Below are 15,492 nucleotides of genomic sequence, written 5' to 3'. Positions count from 1 at the left end.
GATGAGAGAGACCGAAGAAAGAAACAGAAGCAAAAGTGAAGAGTTGACAGAGAGAGAGAAAGAGAGAGAGACAGACATACATAGAGAAACAAATAGAGAAATGAGTAAGAGGTATGGAGAGAGGAAATCAGACAGAGGCAGAGTGAGAAGAGATAGAAGGATCCTAGAACAGAGAAGAGAGAGAAGTCAGCCCACACTTCTCTGTCTCCCTTCCCAATCATCCACCCCTTTAAAAAAAATCAAAAAAAATATGTAAATTCCAAATTTCAATCATATCCACTTTGTTGTAATGGGAATGAGTGACCTGGGGTTTCAATTTCAATGAGTGCATGGAGAAAAGATGGAAGTTATTAGCACATGTGTAGAAAAAACGCTAGTGCCTCTCTAGCATCCTTCTGTCTGTTCCTACATCCTTTCTCAAGCTGATTTGAGAATTATCCACACTGTAAAGAAGAAGAAACTGAACCTAATGAGGCAAAGGCTTTGAACCAACAGAAGGAAACTGGTCGGCTCATGCCATTCCCCTCAAGCCCCAGAGGACATCCTTCAAGGAACACAAGGATTCTTCCTCCTTGTCCTGGTTCAGAATACTCTCCAACCTCTCTGAGAAAATGCCCCCATCCTTCAAGTCCCAACCACAACCTGCTCAGGGACAGTGTCTTAGTCACCTGTCATGTGGGCATGCAGCACAGGGCCTGGTACACAAAAGTCATCAGTAAGTTTCTGTTAAATGAATAAATGTACACTGGTTCTAGACATATATGTATATACCCACCTAAATACATTACAAATATATTCACTATTTATATTGTATGAACTTTTCTAAAGAAGTCTGTTCCTATAGTACTAAACAAAAATGTTTTAGTACATTCTAAATCTACTCTCCTTCCAGTTTTCTCATTGATGTCATCATCATCTAAACTATCCACTCCAGCTAAAAACTCTGTCACCTTATCAGTAAGGCCTATTGATCTTATCTTCTAAATATCTCCTAATTTATCCTCCATGCCATCTATCCTAACAAAAGGAAAATAAGACCCTCCTAAATGATCTCTCTAATCTTTTCTAGCCCTTACATTGTTCCCAGTAACCTTTCTAATCAAGTCACATTCTTTATGAGACACCTTCAAGAAAAAGCCATACGGAAATAATTCCCCATTTCCTCAAAATTAACATCAAATTCCCCATTTTGGTATTGGGAACTTTCCCAATTACATCCAACCCACCTCCCATAATCATCTCCCACTGATCTCCCTCCCCATCTGTAACCAGTCCCTAAACCCTTCTGCTTTTCCCACACCAAGCTTCTTCCCATGGACATTTACATTTCCTTTCCTTCCCCCTTCTCCATGTCTAGATCTTTGAAAATTCAGCTAAAATTGCATTCTGTTCCTCAATGATAATGAGGAACATGATAATCATCCCTAGGGAGAGTTATTTCTTTCTTTCTCTGGATTTCCAATGCACTTGAAACATAACATTTAATATAGCTTAGATCACAGCATATGGTAACTATTTAAGTGCATATGGTAACTATTTAAGTATCTTTCTTCCCCAATAGCTTATGAGTTGTACAAGAATAGACACTGTCATTGACGTTTTTACGTATCCCAGGGCTTAGCACAGAAACTGCACAAGTAGGAATCCAATAAACATGTAAAGAATAAATATACATACCTTTCTGTGCTTTGATTAGTTGCTTTCCAATTTCTAGTGTCACAAAGGCTGTGCCATTTAGAACTATGTCAGTTATGGTCTTCCAAGCATTAGGAGACAGTCTTTCAGTGGGAGAAATAAAATTCCCTGCTGCATTGTTTATCACAATCTAATAAATGATTAAGGCAAGTTACAGAAACTTAGATGAGGAAGAATATTTTCCCTAAAGGGCTTTTATTTTTGAAACTTATAAATCTAAATAATATAATAAAGCTAAAGTTCACAGTCTGCTATGAAAAAATACCATGAGATTTGGTTCAGTTTTACCTTTTTTGAGCCTGTGAAAATTCCCTATTATTATTTACCAAATTTTAGAGTTCTAATCCCCATCTCAAAATTAGGGTACAGTCTATTATTAAAAATATAAATATAGATTAAGCATATCTACCATGTGACTATACTTTATTTCAAGAAATCTTAATTAAAATGCCTTTAATTTCTGGTATCATTTTGGCTTAATTTAGCTAATGAAATTCTTGGTTGATGACCTGCTTCGTCAGTATCAATAAAGATTCCAATATTATTATTCCACCAATAATGTAATACATTATCGGTTTGTCTGAAAATATCTTTAACATAGAAAAGTGCTCTCTTTGAGACTACTGGAAGAAATGGTTTCTTTCCAATATGTGAACCAAACAAAAGCAAAATACCCATGCATATCTCAGGTCTTACAAATCTGGAGGTTTTTTTGTAGGTTTCCTTGTTTGTATTATTCTCCTCCACTGACAGAGATAATCAAGTTATTTAAAAAAAGCAAAGAGCATGAATCATTTAAATTAGATATTGTGCTCTTGGATAACAGCTCTTATTTCATAATCTTATTAAATAAAGTAAAATTGTTTTTTCTATATGATTGTAAATGTATTTTTTAAGTACTCCTGAAAGGAAATGGTATAGCAGTCCACCTAATCTATTCCCTGGTTTAAACAGAGCTAGCTTTCTGCTAGCAATGGAAAATAGCTGCTTCTTAACACAGCATTTGCTCACATCAATATTTTATTTCCTTAATACATCTTGGTAGGTGATATCAACATCAAAGGCCTCATACTTTCACCTCATCACCATTACACTTACATCAGGATGTCCTACGACTTTGATCAGCTCTGACACAGTGCTTTGCACCATACCAGGATCCCTCACATCACACTGAATTGCATGAACCTGCAAAATAACAAAGAGAAAAAAAGAACCCTATATTTTTTCAGACTTCCTAATCCATGAGTATGAGTAAATTACTTAAGCATGCTATAATTCCTAAATCTGATTTAAGTAACTGTTTTTAATGTACCTTATTTCCAGTTTGAGAAGAAATTTGTTCTGCAGTTGCTTTCAGAACATCAATTTTTCTAGAAAAAAACACATGGTACTTTGCATGAGTTCTGAAATAACTTCATGTTATATTTTTCTTTTTAATTTCATAAATTAAAAAAGAGAATCTACAGCTTAATGACATGAATTTTTGAGACAATAGAAAAGCTATATCTACAAACAAGGTAGTTTGAATGCATTTATTTTCTAGAAGTTAAATTTAAGCAATTTCATATATGTGACACTAATTTATTAAATTACTTCTAAGCCAGTTATTTTATATCTACTCATAGATTTTAAATTATTTCCTTAATTATATTCATTTCTATGTATTTCCTTGCCCAAGCCTGCTTGAGAAGGAAAATACATTCCTGGAATGATGTAAGCTTATGCTGAACTATAAAAAAACTATGTTATGTATAAAATCGACATTAGTAGATTTTAGATCAAATTGATGGGTCTGGACAACTATATATAGTCAAAATCTTATGCTCTTGAGAGAAACACAAAAAAATACACAATGTAAATTATGTAGTGTTATAAAAAAATAATATTTTAACACTCTTAAACACATTACAACATGAAAAAAAATGTTCTGGCCAATTTGCATTAAAAACAACATCTGAGGGCTTCCCTGGTGGCGCAGTGGTTGAGAGTCCGCCTGCCTATGCCGGGGACACGGGTTCGTGCCCCGGTCTGGGAAGATCCCACATGCCGCAGAGCGGCTGGGCCCGTGAGCCATGGCCACTGAGCCTGCGTGTCCAGAGCCTGTGCTCCGCAACGGGAGAGGCCACAACAGTGAGAGGCCTGCGTACTGGAAAAAAAAAAAAAAAACAACATCTGAAAGAAATTCCTTTTGCCCCCTGTAAATTACATAGTGACTTGTCATTCAGGTTACTACTTAGCCTACCTAAGAATTGTACACTATTCAAAATTGGAAGAAGGGGTAGATTTTTTTGACCAGTCTCTAAACCTCTATACTTACATCGTTATAAGGTACTGGGACATGCCTAAATAAGAAATTCTTTCCACATGGTCTCACCCTCCCTACATTCATCACAACAGCTGTTTTGAAATATCTGCCCATCTTATAGAAAATGGAAGCATTATATCCATTATCCTGGTACAAGGTTAACTATCCACTGAATCAGTAATTATAATCAATCTCACTGAAAACAAAGCAGCCTCAATATAGTACTTTTTAACTTCATATAGAGAAAAAATTCTATCACTGAATTTGTGAAATATATATATCATCAGTTCCATAATCAATCATTATTTCTATCACAAATTATTTTTTTTAATTATTCTATTTATTTTTGGCTGCATTGGGTCTTCATTTCTGTGTGTGGACTTTCTCTAGTTGCAGCAAGCTGGGGCTACTTTTCGTTGCGGTGCACGGGCTTCTCATTGCTGTGGCTTCTCTTGTTGCAGAGCATGGGCTCTAGGTGCATGGGCTTCAGTAGTTGTGACACGCAGGCTTCAGTAGCTGTGGCTCGTGGGCTCTAGCGCACAAGCTCAGTAGTGTGGCGCTCGGGCTTAGTTGCTCTGCGGCATGTGGGACCTTCCCAGACCAGGGCTCAAACCCGTGTCCCCTGCATTGGCAGGTGGATTCTTAACCACTGTGCCACAAGGGAAGCCCTATCATCACAAATTATAACTGACTTTTTCCAAGGAGATTTAGTTAAATAATCTAAAGGATATTTCATAGAAGATTACAACGCAAATCAAACAACTCTGGCAAATAGTGTTTTCAATATTGTGGCACGGAATTATTCACCAATAGACTCTTGCCAGGCAACTTGCTGAGACTGACTTACCGGCTGGCTATCACACACTGTGCACCTAGGCTGGACAGATGAGTTGTCATTCCTTTACCAAGGCCAGTACCTCCCCCAGTAATGAATGCTACTTTTCCTTGAAAACTATTTGGTGGTAGCATCACTTTTTGAAAGGGTGGAAAGAATTTAGACTGAAAACCTTCATTGTTTTGATATAATATTTTTGTTCCATACCTAAAAAACTAAAAGAAAAAAAATGAATTGAAATTTGCATACTTATATTCCCACAAAAGATATGAATTTTTTTAAACATACTCTTTAATATTAATCAAATTCTTAGATTAACACAAACTTACTGTAAACATATTGGTACTGTATTTAATCAATTTTTATCCTTTTTCTGTTGGAATGTTAAGTAACATAGTAGAGTGGTTAAAAGCATGGGTTTTGGAGCTAGACTACAGAGGGCAGAATTTTCTCCCTAGTCATGTAACCTTCAGCAAGTTATTTAACCTCTTTTTGCCTCAGTTTCTTCTATAATTGGAGATAATAACAGAACCTTCCTCATAGGACATTATAAGGATTTCATAAGCTAATATGAATAATAAACCTAGAAAATTGTGTAGCACACAGAAAGCACTCTATAAATGCTAGCATTATTAGTTTATGTATTTAGCTTAAATTTTACTTCAAAAAAACTTACATAAAGCATTTTTGTCTTTTAACAAGAATAATTTGGATAAAAATCACATTCCATCTTTGAATCACTGAAGAAAATTATAAAAAGTCCTTTATAAGATTTATTAAACCAAATGCCTCTTCCCATGTTGTCTTCTGGATAATAAATTTAGAACAGATAAAAATATTTGTTATATTTAAAATGGGGGGATAAAATCAAACCACTTTCAACTGAAAACTATTTATACTGCCCTATCTTATATTTTACAGCTTACTCTCATATTACTTGTCAAAATCACTGCTATTCTCTCACTTTTAATTATGAAAACAAACTTTTAAGTGTTAACCATAATAACAAACAATAAAGAGCTAATATTCATTAAGTGTTTACCATTTATCAGGATTAGAAACTAATCTTCACCACTCCATGAGATAGGCATTATTTTTACCCCATTGTTCAGGAGGGGCCCAGAAAAGTTAAGTACGTTGCCCAACTTGCAAAACCAAGATTATAACGACCTTGTATACTGCCTCCCTCTACTCACTGAGCTCCTACTGAGTTCAATGATCACACCAGTCGGGTATCTGATATTCCCCATCAGGTTATGGTTATAAGATTAAAACTCCAGAATCGATAATTTCCTGCTAGAGCATTCTTATAAGTTAAATGGGCTGCCATTAGTTGTTCTGAGATATCTAAAATTTACCCTAAGGAAATAGAAATGTTGTCACTGATTTAGGATAAGGCTATTCATCAACTAGAAATTTAACAAGAAAATGCTTATAATATGATGTTAAGTAAAAAAAGAAATATACAGGATGCTCTTAACTATAAATAAAAATATATACTTAGAAAAAAGACTAGAAGAAAATAACAACAGTTAGTAGTAGATTCAATATTAACCATGTGCCAGGTCTATGAAGGACTTTCAACAACCCTATAAGGTAAACTCTATTGTTACTCCCATTTTATAGATGAGAAAACTGAAGCACAGAAAGGTCAAGTAACTAACTTTTAAAGACAAATAATAATAAGTAGTAAAGATTCAAATCGAAAATGTGTCTGACTTCAGAGTCCATTCATTACCTTTCACAGTTACTATGTATGTCTAGGTGATGGGATAATGGAAGATTATTTGTTCTTTTTGTTAGTTTGATTGGTTCTTAGTAATTTCAAAATCTATTCAATAAATATGATTTGATTTTTTAACCAGGGAAAAAAGTTAGTGAAAGATAAAATTTGAAAACATGTATAAAATAATTGTGAAAGATAAATTTGCAAATCTGGTAATCCTCCATGCCAGTCATTATATTTCATTTACCTTCATGTTGACAAAGCATTTTTTGGTACCCTTTAGCCAAAGCATGATAATCCAAGCAACTTACAATAATCTTTCTCTGCATAAATGGCAGTTTTACTTAAGGCTGCCACCAACTCCAGAACTATTACATTAAGATGATGAATCAGGAAATTTGCACAAGTAGGCTGGTGAGTTTATCGTTACCTAGTAATAAAGAAAAAATGTGTCCTAATTTCCCAAAAGCACTAAGATGAATTTTTATTTATTTAGTATTGATTTGTATAGGGAATTTTATCTGGTACTTTATGAAAGAGAAATTAAGCAAGATATTTGCATATAAACTTTCTTTTCTTATTATTTTAAAACATTTTCTCAACCTCATAGAGGAAAGGTTATAAAGGTAAAAATAATCACATTTGAAATAAAAATTCCTAATAAGTGTCTACAATGTAACAGGTTACAACATAGCATAACAAACCCTTGTAAAGGGTTTGTTCTGATTTGGGAATTTGCTTGTATGAAAAAGTATTAGAGATAAACATGATATTATGATTATTGTGTTAACTCATTTTATTTATCTTTAGCATGTTTTTACTGAGCATTTGCTATGCTCCAGACACTGTTCTAGGCAATGGCAATACAGCAGTGAGCAAAACAGGTACAATATTCTACCCTAAGAGAGATTATCTTTGGGGGGGAGGGAAGATAAATTAAGTGAAATATAGAGTATATTAAAAGCTAGTATGTTGCTGTGGGAAAGATAAGGCATAGAATATGGGTAGAGTGTTGCTATTTTAAATAGAGTGGTCAGCAAAGGTCTCACCGAGGTGACATCTGAGCAAAGACCTAAAGGGAGTGAGGGGATGAGTTGCACGGTCCTTTCAGGCAGAGGGAAAACTAAAAGCAAAGGCCCTGAGAAGGAAGCATGCCTAGCACATTAGAAAGAATCAGAGGGCGAGTGTGGCTGAAGTAGAAGGAGGGAAGAGAAAGAGGGACAGGAGGTGAAGTCAATGAGGTAAAGGGGACTGGATTACACAGGCTGAGTCAACCACTTACAATTATACTCAAGTCAAGTGGGAAACTCTCCAAAGTTTTGAGCAGTGGATTGACATGAGCTGCCTTAAGTTTTTAGAGAATTGTTCTGGCTACTAAGTTGAGAATGGAATGTAGGAGGCAAGACTGGAAGCAGGGAGAGTAAGTATAATGTTTTTATGCCAGGCCAGGCAAGAGATGATGATTTAGACTGGATGCCATCATAGAAGGGGTAAGAAGTTAGCAAATAAAATTACTTGCAGATGGGAAGGTCCCAGAAAATGAGGATATAGTGAATTACTATTGTACCTAATATTGCCTAATCCAATTATTTCTTCTTGCCTCAAAGTCCAACCTCAGCAACACATTGACCTATTTCACTAAAAGCAGACAAAGAGGTCTCTCCCTTTGATCAAGGCCATTTGGCAGATAGAGCCTTTTCCACTTCTCTCACCTTCACCTCAATACCTCTGCTACTTTTTGCATTGCCTTTGTGTTTTGGAAAGAATAAGATTTAACTGTGAGCTAGAAGGAAATAGATATGAGTCAGACAAAAGGCATTAGTCTAAGTGAGAAATAATGAGGACAGCAGAAATCAAGACAACATTTACCACACATATTTAACATGTTGATTAGCCTGAACTCAGAAGCCAACCAACTGGAAATGGTGAGCAAGGGAAGAGATGAAGATGACAGAGTTTTCTAGTTTAAATAGCTACATGTGGAGTGATGCTGTTACTGAAATGACTGGGCTGACACGAAAAGATTCAAGGTGGAGAACTGAAGATAACCAGTTCTGTATTAGAAATGCTCCACCTGGGATGCCTGTGGACTATTCCGGTGGAGATATCTAATCTGCAGTTGGAAATAAAATTTTGAAGCACAGAGAATAAAATAAATCAGGGCTAAAGCTAAACAGCAACATCATTTCACAAACTGTGAAAGCCTACAGTTCTATCACTGTTTTAGACGCAATGCAATGTGGGAGTTTCCCCATGCTGGAAGGGATCAAAGTATAGCTGTCCCCTTACTCTTAACTTACTTATACTTACGCAGGCATTTCTAATCTTAAAGTAAGTTATCATCTTAGGAAGAGACTATAGGACAGCTAAGATTGATTATTTTCTACCTGGAATTTTCTTTAAGAAGTAAGGGTTGCCAAACACCAATGAAATGCCTTCTAATATGAGCTCTAGGAAACCCTGGCTAACTTTAGAATTCCCCTCCTTTTTTTGATGTGCTTTATAATGACCTGTGGGGAATAATCTGAGATCTAGATTTTTTTTAACATTACGAAGTTAGCGTTATAGTTTTGGAAGGGAGTTTGTTTTGAAATTTCTTCACATTAATATTTGAGCTCTGAGGCTACCATTCATCGATGTGATTCCCTCTAGTGACTCCTTCACATCCTCTTTCTCTTCACCTAATATATTCCATCCCTCTCCAAGTCCCATGTATTTTACCTCCCCAGTCAGTACCTTTACTCTCCGTCCACTGCCTGAGTTCAAAGGTCCCTATCTTCCATCATTCACAAATACTAAGGGCCTATGCTACATCATCCATTATGTGGTCTCTGTCCTCCAGTCTCCCTTTACTCCAACATATCTGCAATGCTGTGCTCCAGAGTACTGCAAACCTGCTCATGGTACTTCTACCCTTAAGATCCTTGTATAAGGATCTTATATGACTCCCTGTATAAAGTCCAGATTCCTTAGCTTCACCCAGCACAGCAAGTCATTACGACCTGGCTCTTGTCCATCTCTCCAGCCTCATCTCCCTCTGCTTTTCCACCTTGAAATTTATACTCAAAAAAACAAAATATGCAGGGTTCCCCAAACACAAATTGTTTCCACCTCTCTACCTTTATACAAATTGATCCCCACCAAAAAAAAAAAAAAAAAAAACAAATTGATCCCCACCATCACTCAACATTCATCGTTCAAGGCTGAGGCTTCCCTAACACTCCCAACAGAATTATCATTCTCACTTAATCAAATTATCTGTATACCAGCTTGGAAGTCCTAGAGGCGCTTTAACATGTTCAAGATATATCACTTACCCCTCTCTTCCCTCTGGCTCCTTCTCATAAATGCTCTCTCTCAGAGAGTAACATTTCCCTTAGCTCAGGGGTCAAAAATAGAAATCTGGGCTTCATCTCACATCACATACCCAAACCACTAAGTTCGGTTCATTTTAGTCCTAAATAGCTCCAACAACCGCCCTTAGTTCTGACCCTTACCACTTATACTTGCACTCTAGTATCCCCATCTCAAGTCTCACCTGATGATAATACTTTCCTGCTCACAATTCTGATGGTGCCATTCACTTCCTCAGCATGGCCCAATCTTCCTTCCTCACCCGCTACCACCAATCACCAAGACCTCTTAATATATCTCTTAAATATCACCAGACTTCAAGTCTCTCATGTACTGCCATTCCTTAGTTGAAGCCACCATGGCCTCTCATCTGGAGAGAAGATTACCCAGGTTGCCTCCATTCTCACCCCTATTTCCAGGCCTTCAGAACAAAGCTCTCACTCCTTAATATGGCTCACAGGCTGCTCCCTAGCCTGTCTCTCACCACCTGCCTCCTTACTTGCTACCTATAATCTAGTCTGGGCCTTCACATAGGCCACTCTCCTGCCTAGAACTTTCTTACTCTTACTTCTCCCCCTGACTAACTTCTACTAATCCTTCAGGTCCCAGCTTATATGTAAAACCCAAAAATTATACTCCTTAAAGTGATTTTTTAAATTTATTTATTTTATTTATTTTATTTTTGGCTGCATTGGGTCTTCATTGCTGCACACAGGCTTTCTCTAGTTGCGGCAAGCGGGGTCTACTCTTTGGTGCAGTGCATGGGCTTCTTGTTGCGGTAGCTTCTCTTGATGCAGAGCACGGGCTCTAGGTGCGTGGGCTTCAGTAGTTGTGGCTCACGGGCTCTAGAGCACAGGCTCAGTAGTTGTGGCGCACGGGCTTAGCTGCTGGGCTTAGTTGCTCTGTGGCATGTGCAATTTTCCCAGACCAGGGCTCAAACCTGTGTTCCCTGCATTGGCAGGTGGATTCTTAACCACTATGCCACCAGGGAAGCCCCTATACTCCTTAAAACTGTACACTTCTCCCACTGTGGATGGGAAATGTTTCTCCCCTAATCCTGATGTTTCATTTCCCTCCAGGAGGGGAGCTGAGTTAAACTCCAGGCTTCTTTTTGCCCCCTTAGTCACCCTGTCCCCCTGGAAATGGTTTATCTGACCAGCAAATTTTGAGAGAATAATTGGGCATGAGTAGTCCTTCTTAAACCTTCTCCCTCTTGGGAGCTAGCTGCCCTCAGAAAGCAAATGTTCCTCCTCAGATGATAAGTCTGCCTAATTCAGGAAATCCAGTTAGCACTGGCTCTAAAATCAAACTGTAACAAGTGGTACTTTGGCCTCCATCTTTACTCTGGTTTTTCAGATGGGAGAAGAGGGATGCTATTTATTTGTACCCCCTCTAAGATCAAGAACACTCATCATGGGCTTCCCTGGTGGCGCAATGGTTGAGAATCCGCCTGCCAATGCGGGGGACACGGGTTCGTGCCCCGGTCCGGGAAGATCCCACATGCCGCGGAGCGGCTGGGCCCGTGAGCCATGGCCGCTGAGCCTGCGCGTCCGGAGCCTGTGCTGCGCAACGGGAGAGGCCACAACAGTGAGAGGCCCGCATACAGCAAAAAAATAACACATACCATAATAAACTATAATGTTACTAGATTCTTAAGCTTCCTGAGAGCAGGAATCAGCTCTTTTTCTCATGCTCATATCCCTAGTACAGTGCCTAACATATAGTAAATGCTCAATTTGCCACATAAATAAGTGAAGCCCACCATGCCCTGATCCCCCAGCAACCTGTCCCGTCTCATCTCCATGAACTTCTCTCTGACTCCAATACTTTGCAAAGTCCACAATGCCAAAACACTTGAATTTTTAAAAATAGGTCATGCTCCTTCACTTCTTGATACATGCTATTCCTTACATCTAGATTACCTTTGGGATCCTGTACACTGCAACTCCTTCAAAAGTGAGCTCTAGGAGCCCACCTCCTCCATGAACCCTTCCCTGCCTCCTCTAGGCACACACTGCTTTGTTCATATATGCATTCTAATAAACATCTGCATTTTCAGTCTGTTGATGTCTGGTGATGACCCACTAGAATATCATTTTTCAGACATATTCTGAATGAGGATCTAGTAAGAAATATGCCCTATACAAAACACAATACATGCATTCAGTCGTGTGACAGATATTCCATATTTACTCTGTGCTATTGAACTACTCTAGACCTGGGCATACAGCCCAGGTGAACAAATCACATGAAAACCCTTGCCTCCAGGAAGCTTATATTCTGAAATTCTGAGATGGGTAAAGAAAGATTTCTTAAGCTTTCTGGATAGAAAAATGAAAGAGAGAAAAAAGAAAAGGAAAGGAAAGGAAAGAAAGGGGGAGAGAGGGAGGGAGGGAGGAAAGAAAGAAAACTCAAAACACAAACAGGAGGAAAAAAAAACAGCTGGCCTTACACTTCTTCTTGACAATAATCAGCATCAGAAAACAATGAAACAATGTTGATGAAGTTCAATGGGAAAAATAAATGTGATACATCCAAGCAAAATTATGCCTATCTACCCATCCTTTTACCAGCACAAACAAGATGCCTGGAATGATGTTAGCCAAATGTTAACCCCAGTTATTTCTGGGTGGCCAGTTTGGGAACATGTGTTACTTTGCTTGTTTTAATTTAACTATATTTATTACTTGAATTCATATTGGCCAGGTATCATTTTTATAAAAATAGTAGTTATTACTCTTGATTAAAAAAAGGAAAAAGAAAAAGAAAAAGCAATGTGCACCACAGATACAAAGAATGAATTTATGAAAGGAAGAACAGTAAATTTAAAAAAAATAGTTTCACAAAGTAAACTTAACCTTACTACATTAGGTTTTCTACTCTATTCCACTTTATTTTCTACTCCATTCCACTTTATTTTTCTTAAACTCATTTTGTTCCACTAAATTATTTCAAGGTCCATTCATGAGTTATTATCCATAACTTGAAAAATACACATGAGGCTATTAGCTCAAGGACAGTAGAGATACTTTTCAAGTAAGGATCGCCAAAGAATGCCCAACACTTTGTAGGCACTTAATTAGCATTTCTTGATAAACTACTGAATGAGTGAATGTTTTCCTCATTAAAACTGAAAGCGGGACTTCCCTGGTGGCGCAGTGGTTAAGAATTGCCTGCCAAGGCAGGGGACACGGGTTTGAGCCCTGATCCGGGAAGATGCCACGTGCCATGGAGCAACTAAGCCCGTGTGCCACAACTACTGAGCCTGCACTCCAGAGTCCACGAGCCACAACTACTGAGCCCATGTGCCACAATTACCGAAGCCCGTGTGCCTAGAGCCCGTGCTCCGCAAAAAGAGAAGCCAGTGCAATGCGAAGCCCTCACACCGCAACAAAGACCCAACGCAGTCATAAATAAATAAATAAATTTTTTTAAAAAAAAACTGAGAGCAAGTTTCATACTTTTTTTTTAACCTTTGCATCCCCAGGGCAGGCACAGAGCCGGTTCTCATTAAACGCTGCACTGAACTGAACCCTACTAGCTACCAGCACAATACAGCACTTCATAAATAGGATGTATGACAAATGAAACATTTCTCAGTTTCTTGGTAACTAAAATATTCAAATCAGGGGCTTTAACTGAAAAAACTTCTATTTGCTCACAGAAACATTATGCTGCCTGGAACAATCTCCCACTTAACAGATGTGAAGACTTTTCCTTTCCCAGTAATTCACACCCAAGCCTGCATGTGCCAGGAAGGAGAGAAACACCACCTATAAGGGCCTCCCTTGCCTTCAAACCCCCATCCTCAAAACTTCCATTTTTCTTAAGCAAAGGAATTTCACAACTGTCAGATTACAGTTAATTTTTAAATGAGTTCATTTTCTCCCTCTCATGCTGTATTGTCTAATGGTGTCAGAAGAGCTGGGATACAGTCTGTGTGACCTTATTACTACAAGCCTAATGATTTGTGTTCTTAAAAAAAAATTCTCTGAAGACTTTTCTTCTTCACAGAGTCTTTGTAGGATTCAAATGAGAGAGTTAAGAAGGGATCTGAAAATGTAGCTTTCTTTTACAATAACCTAGAACCTAAATCTTTATAAGAGAAAACAGTATCAACAAAACCCTAGCCTTGAACAAATTTCACTTTTTAAAAGGTAGTTCTTTCTTACTTCAGAGACTCATTATACCATTTCCTTGTGTTCAACATTTGCAATTTGTCCATATTTTTCAAAAAAGAAAACTATGGCTGCCCATTCTAACTGAAAAAAAAGTTTTTTCACAGTTGGCAGATTAATTTTTCTACCTGGCTAAGGAAATCGTGAACTCTGGTTTCGTTTAGTTTAGCTAAGATTTTTTTTTTTAATTTAGTTGGGGGAAGGGGCTGTCTTGGATATGACTTTTTTATTTTCCTTTCTCTTTCTTCCCCCCTCCAGCTGTCTTCTCTTGCACACTTTATTCTGATTATTGGTCTAGTGGAGAGATGTTGACAAAACAAAACAAAATTATGAGGGTGAAAGTGGTGGAAGCCAGCCTGAGATGCAGCTCGCCCAGCATTATCTCTAGGAAGGGAAGTTTTTTATGTGAATATGTTTGTATTAATGTTTAACTGGACTAACAATTGAAAGAATTCCTTCATTAAAAAATAAAAAACTACAGATAAGGCCAATGCTCCCGCTGGGCCCCACTCCCCACCCCGTCCCTCTCCCACTCAGAGCTCTAAAGGCCGGTGTGTACAGCGTCCTCTCTTTCTACTTACACACAACTTTGAAACTACTAGGAATGGGAACCAGTGAGAACCACAGCGTGCCCTCCCCACCCCCATCCCCACCCCAAACACAAACATACACCAGGACTTCCTCCGACAGCAACCCAAGGCTACCTTCCCACTTCATCCCAGTCCCCGGGTTCCCGCTCCTCGCGAGATTCCCCAGAAACCCCAGTCCTCCGTCCTCTCTCCGCGAGATACCCTGTCCTCGCTCCTAGCGCCCCGGTAACGCGAGTCCACGCTCTGCGCTTCGCTCCGCTAGTCCCCCGGACAGGGCGTCTGCGGGGAGAGCGCAGGGCCTTCGGCCCTTCCAGCACCGCCTTACCCGCCGAGGACCGCGGCCCCCAACAAAGAGGACACGGCTTAGCAGCGCCATGTAGAGCCTCCCAACTTCTGGCCGGAAATGCAGGGGGCGGGCCAGAAATCCTAGAGCTATGGGGGCTGGGCTGGGAGCGGGCGGGCCCTGGAGGCCGAGGCGCCTGGCGCCTTTCCACCCGGGTCTGAACCCCAGGGCGCTGTCTCGCTTTGCCTCTCTCACGCTTTTCCTTGCTGTCTTTCCCTTTGTTGTCCCGATTGTTTTTTATAGTGCTGGTAATGGCGATTTATATGTCCTTGTGTTGGTGGACGAATTACTGTGCCAGAAAAGTTTTAAAGACTGCAGAAACAAAAGGCATGTATACACTGCCGGAGTGCTAATGCCTTTTCAGTAATTTATGTCTACTCCTGAAGTGCATGTTTAAGTCCAAGCTGAACCACACATCATCAGAATAATAATATATTTAAGACAGCCTCCATATTCCTAAGGAGAA

The 15,492-nt window shown here is 38.8% G+C and overlaps 1 protein-coding gene across 1 annotated transcript in view; it reads right to left on the bottom strand.

Moving 5' to 3' along the window:
* DECR1 (2,4-dienoyl-CoA reductase 1) overlaps nucleotides 1–15,074 on the bottom strand; it is a 52,880-nt gene extending 37,806 nt beyond the window's left edge. Inside the window, exons 1-5 of the mRNA XM_082858594.1 lie at nucleotides 15,009–15,074; nucleotides 4,848–5,050; nucleotides 3,008–3,065; nucleotides 2,794–2,880; nucleotides 1,678–1,825 (exon numbers count right to left, since the gene is read on the bottom strand). Coding sequence (XP_082714720.1) covers nucleotides 1,678–1,825; nucleotides 2,794–2,880; nucleotides 3,008–3,065; nucleotides 4,848–5,050; nucleotides 15,009–15,059 — 547 coding nt within the window. The 5' untranslated portion in view covers nucleotides 15,060–15,074. The remainder of the gene's footprint in view (nucleotides 1–1,677; nucleotides 1,826–2,793; nucleotides 2,881–3,007; nucleotides 3,066–4,847; nucleotides 5,051–15,008) is intronic.
* Between the last annotated feature and the right edge of the window lie 418 nt (nucleotides 15,075–15,492).

The sequence above is a fragment of the Leucopleurus acutus genome, assembly GCF_964270905.1.
Source record: "Leucopleurus acutus genome assembly, chromosome: 17".
Lineage (NCBI taxonomy): Eukaryota > Metazoa > Chordata > Mammalia > Artiodactyla > Delphinidae > Leucopleurus > Leucopleurus acutus.
The sequence above is the reverse complement of the archived record's forward strand: the minus strand, read 5'-3'. Positions and strand labels throughout refer to the sequence as shown.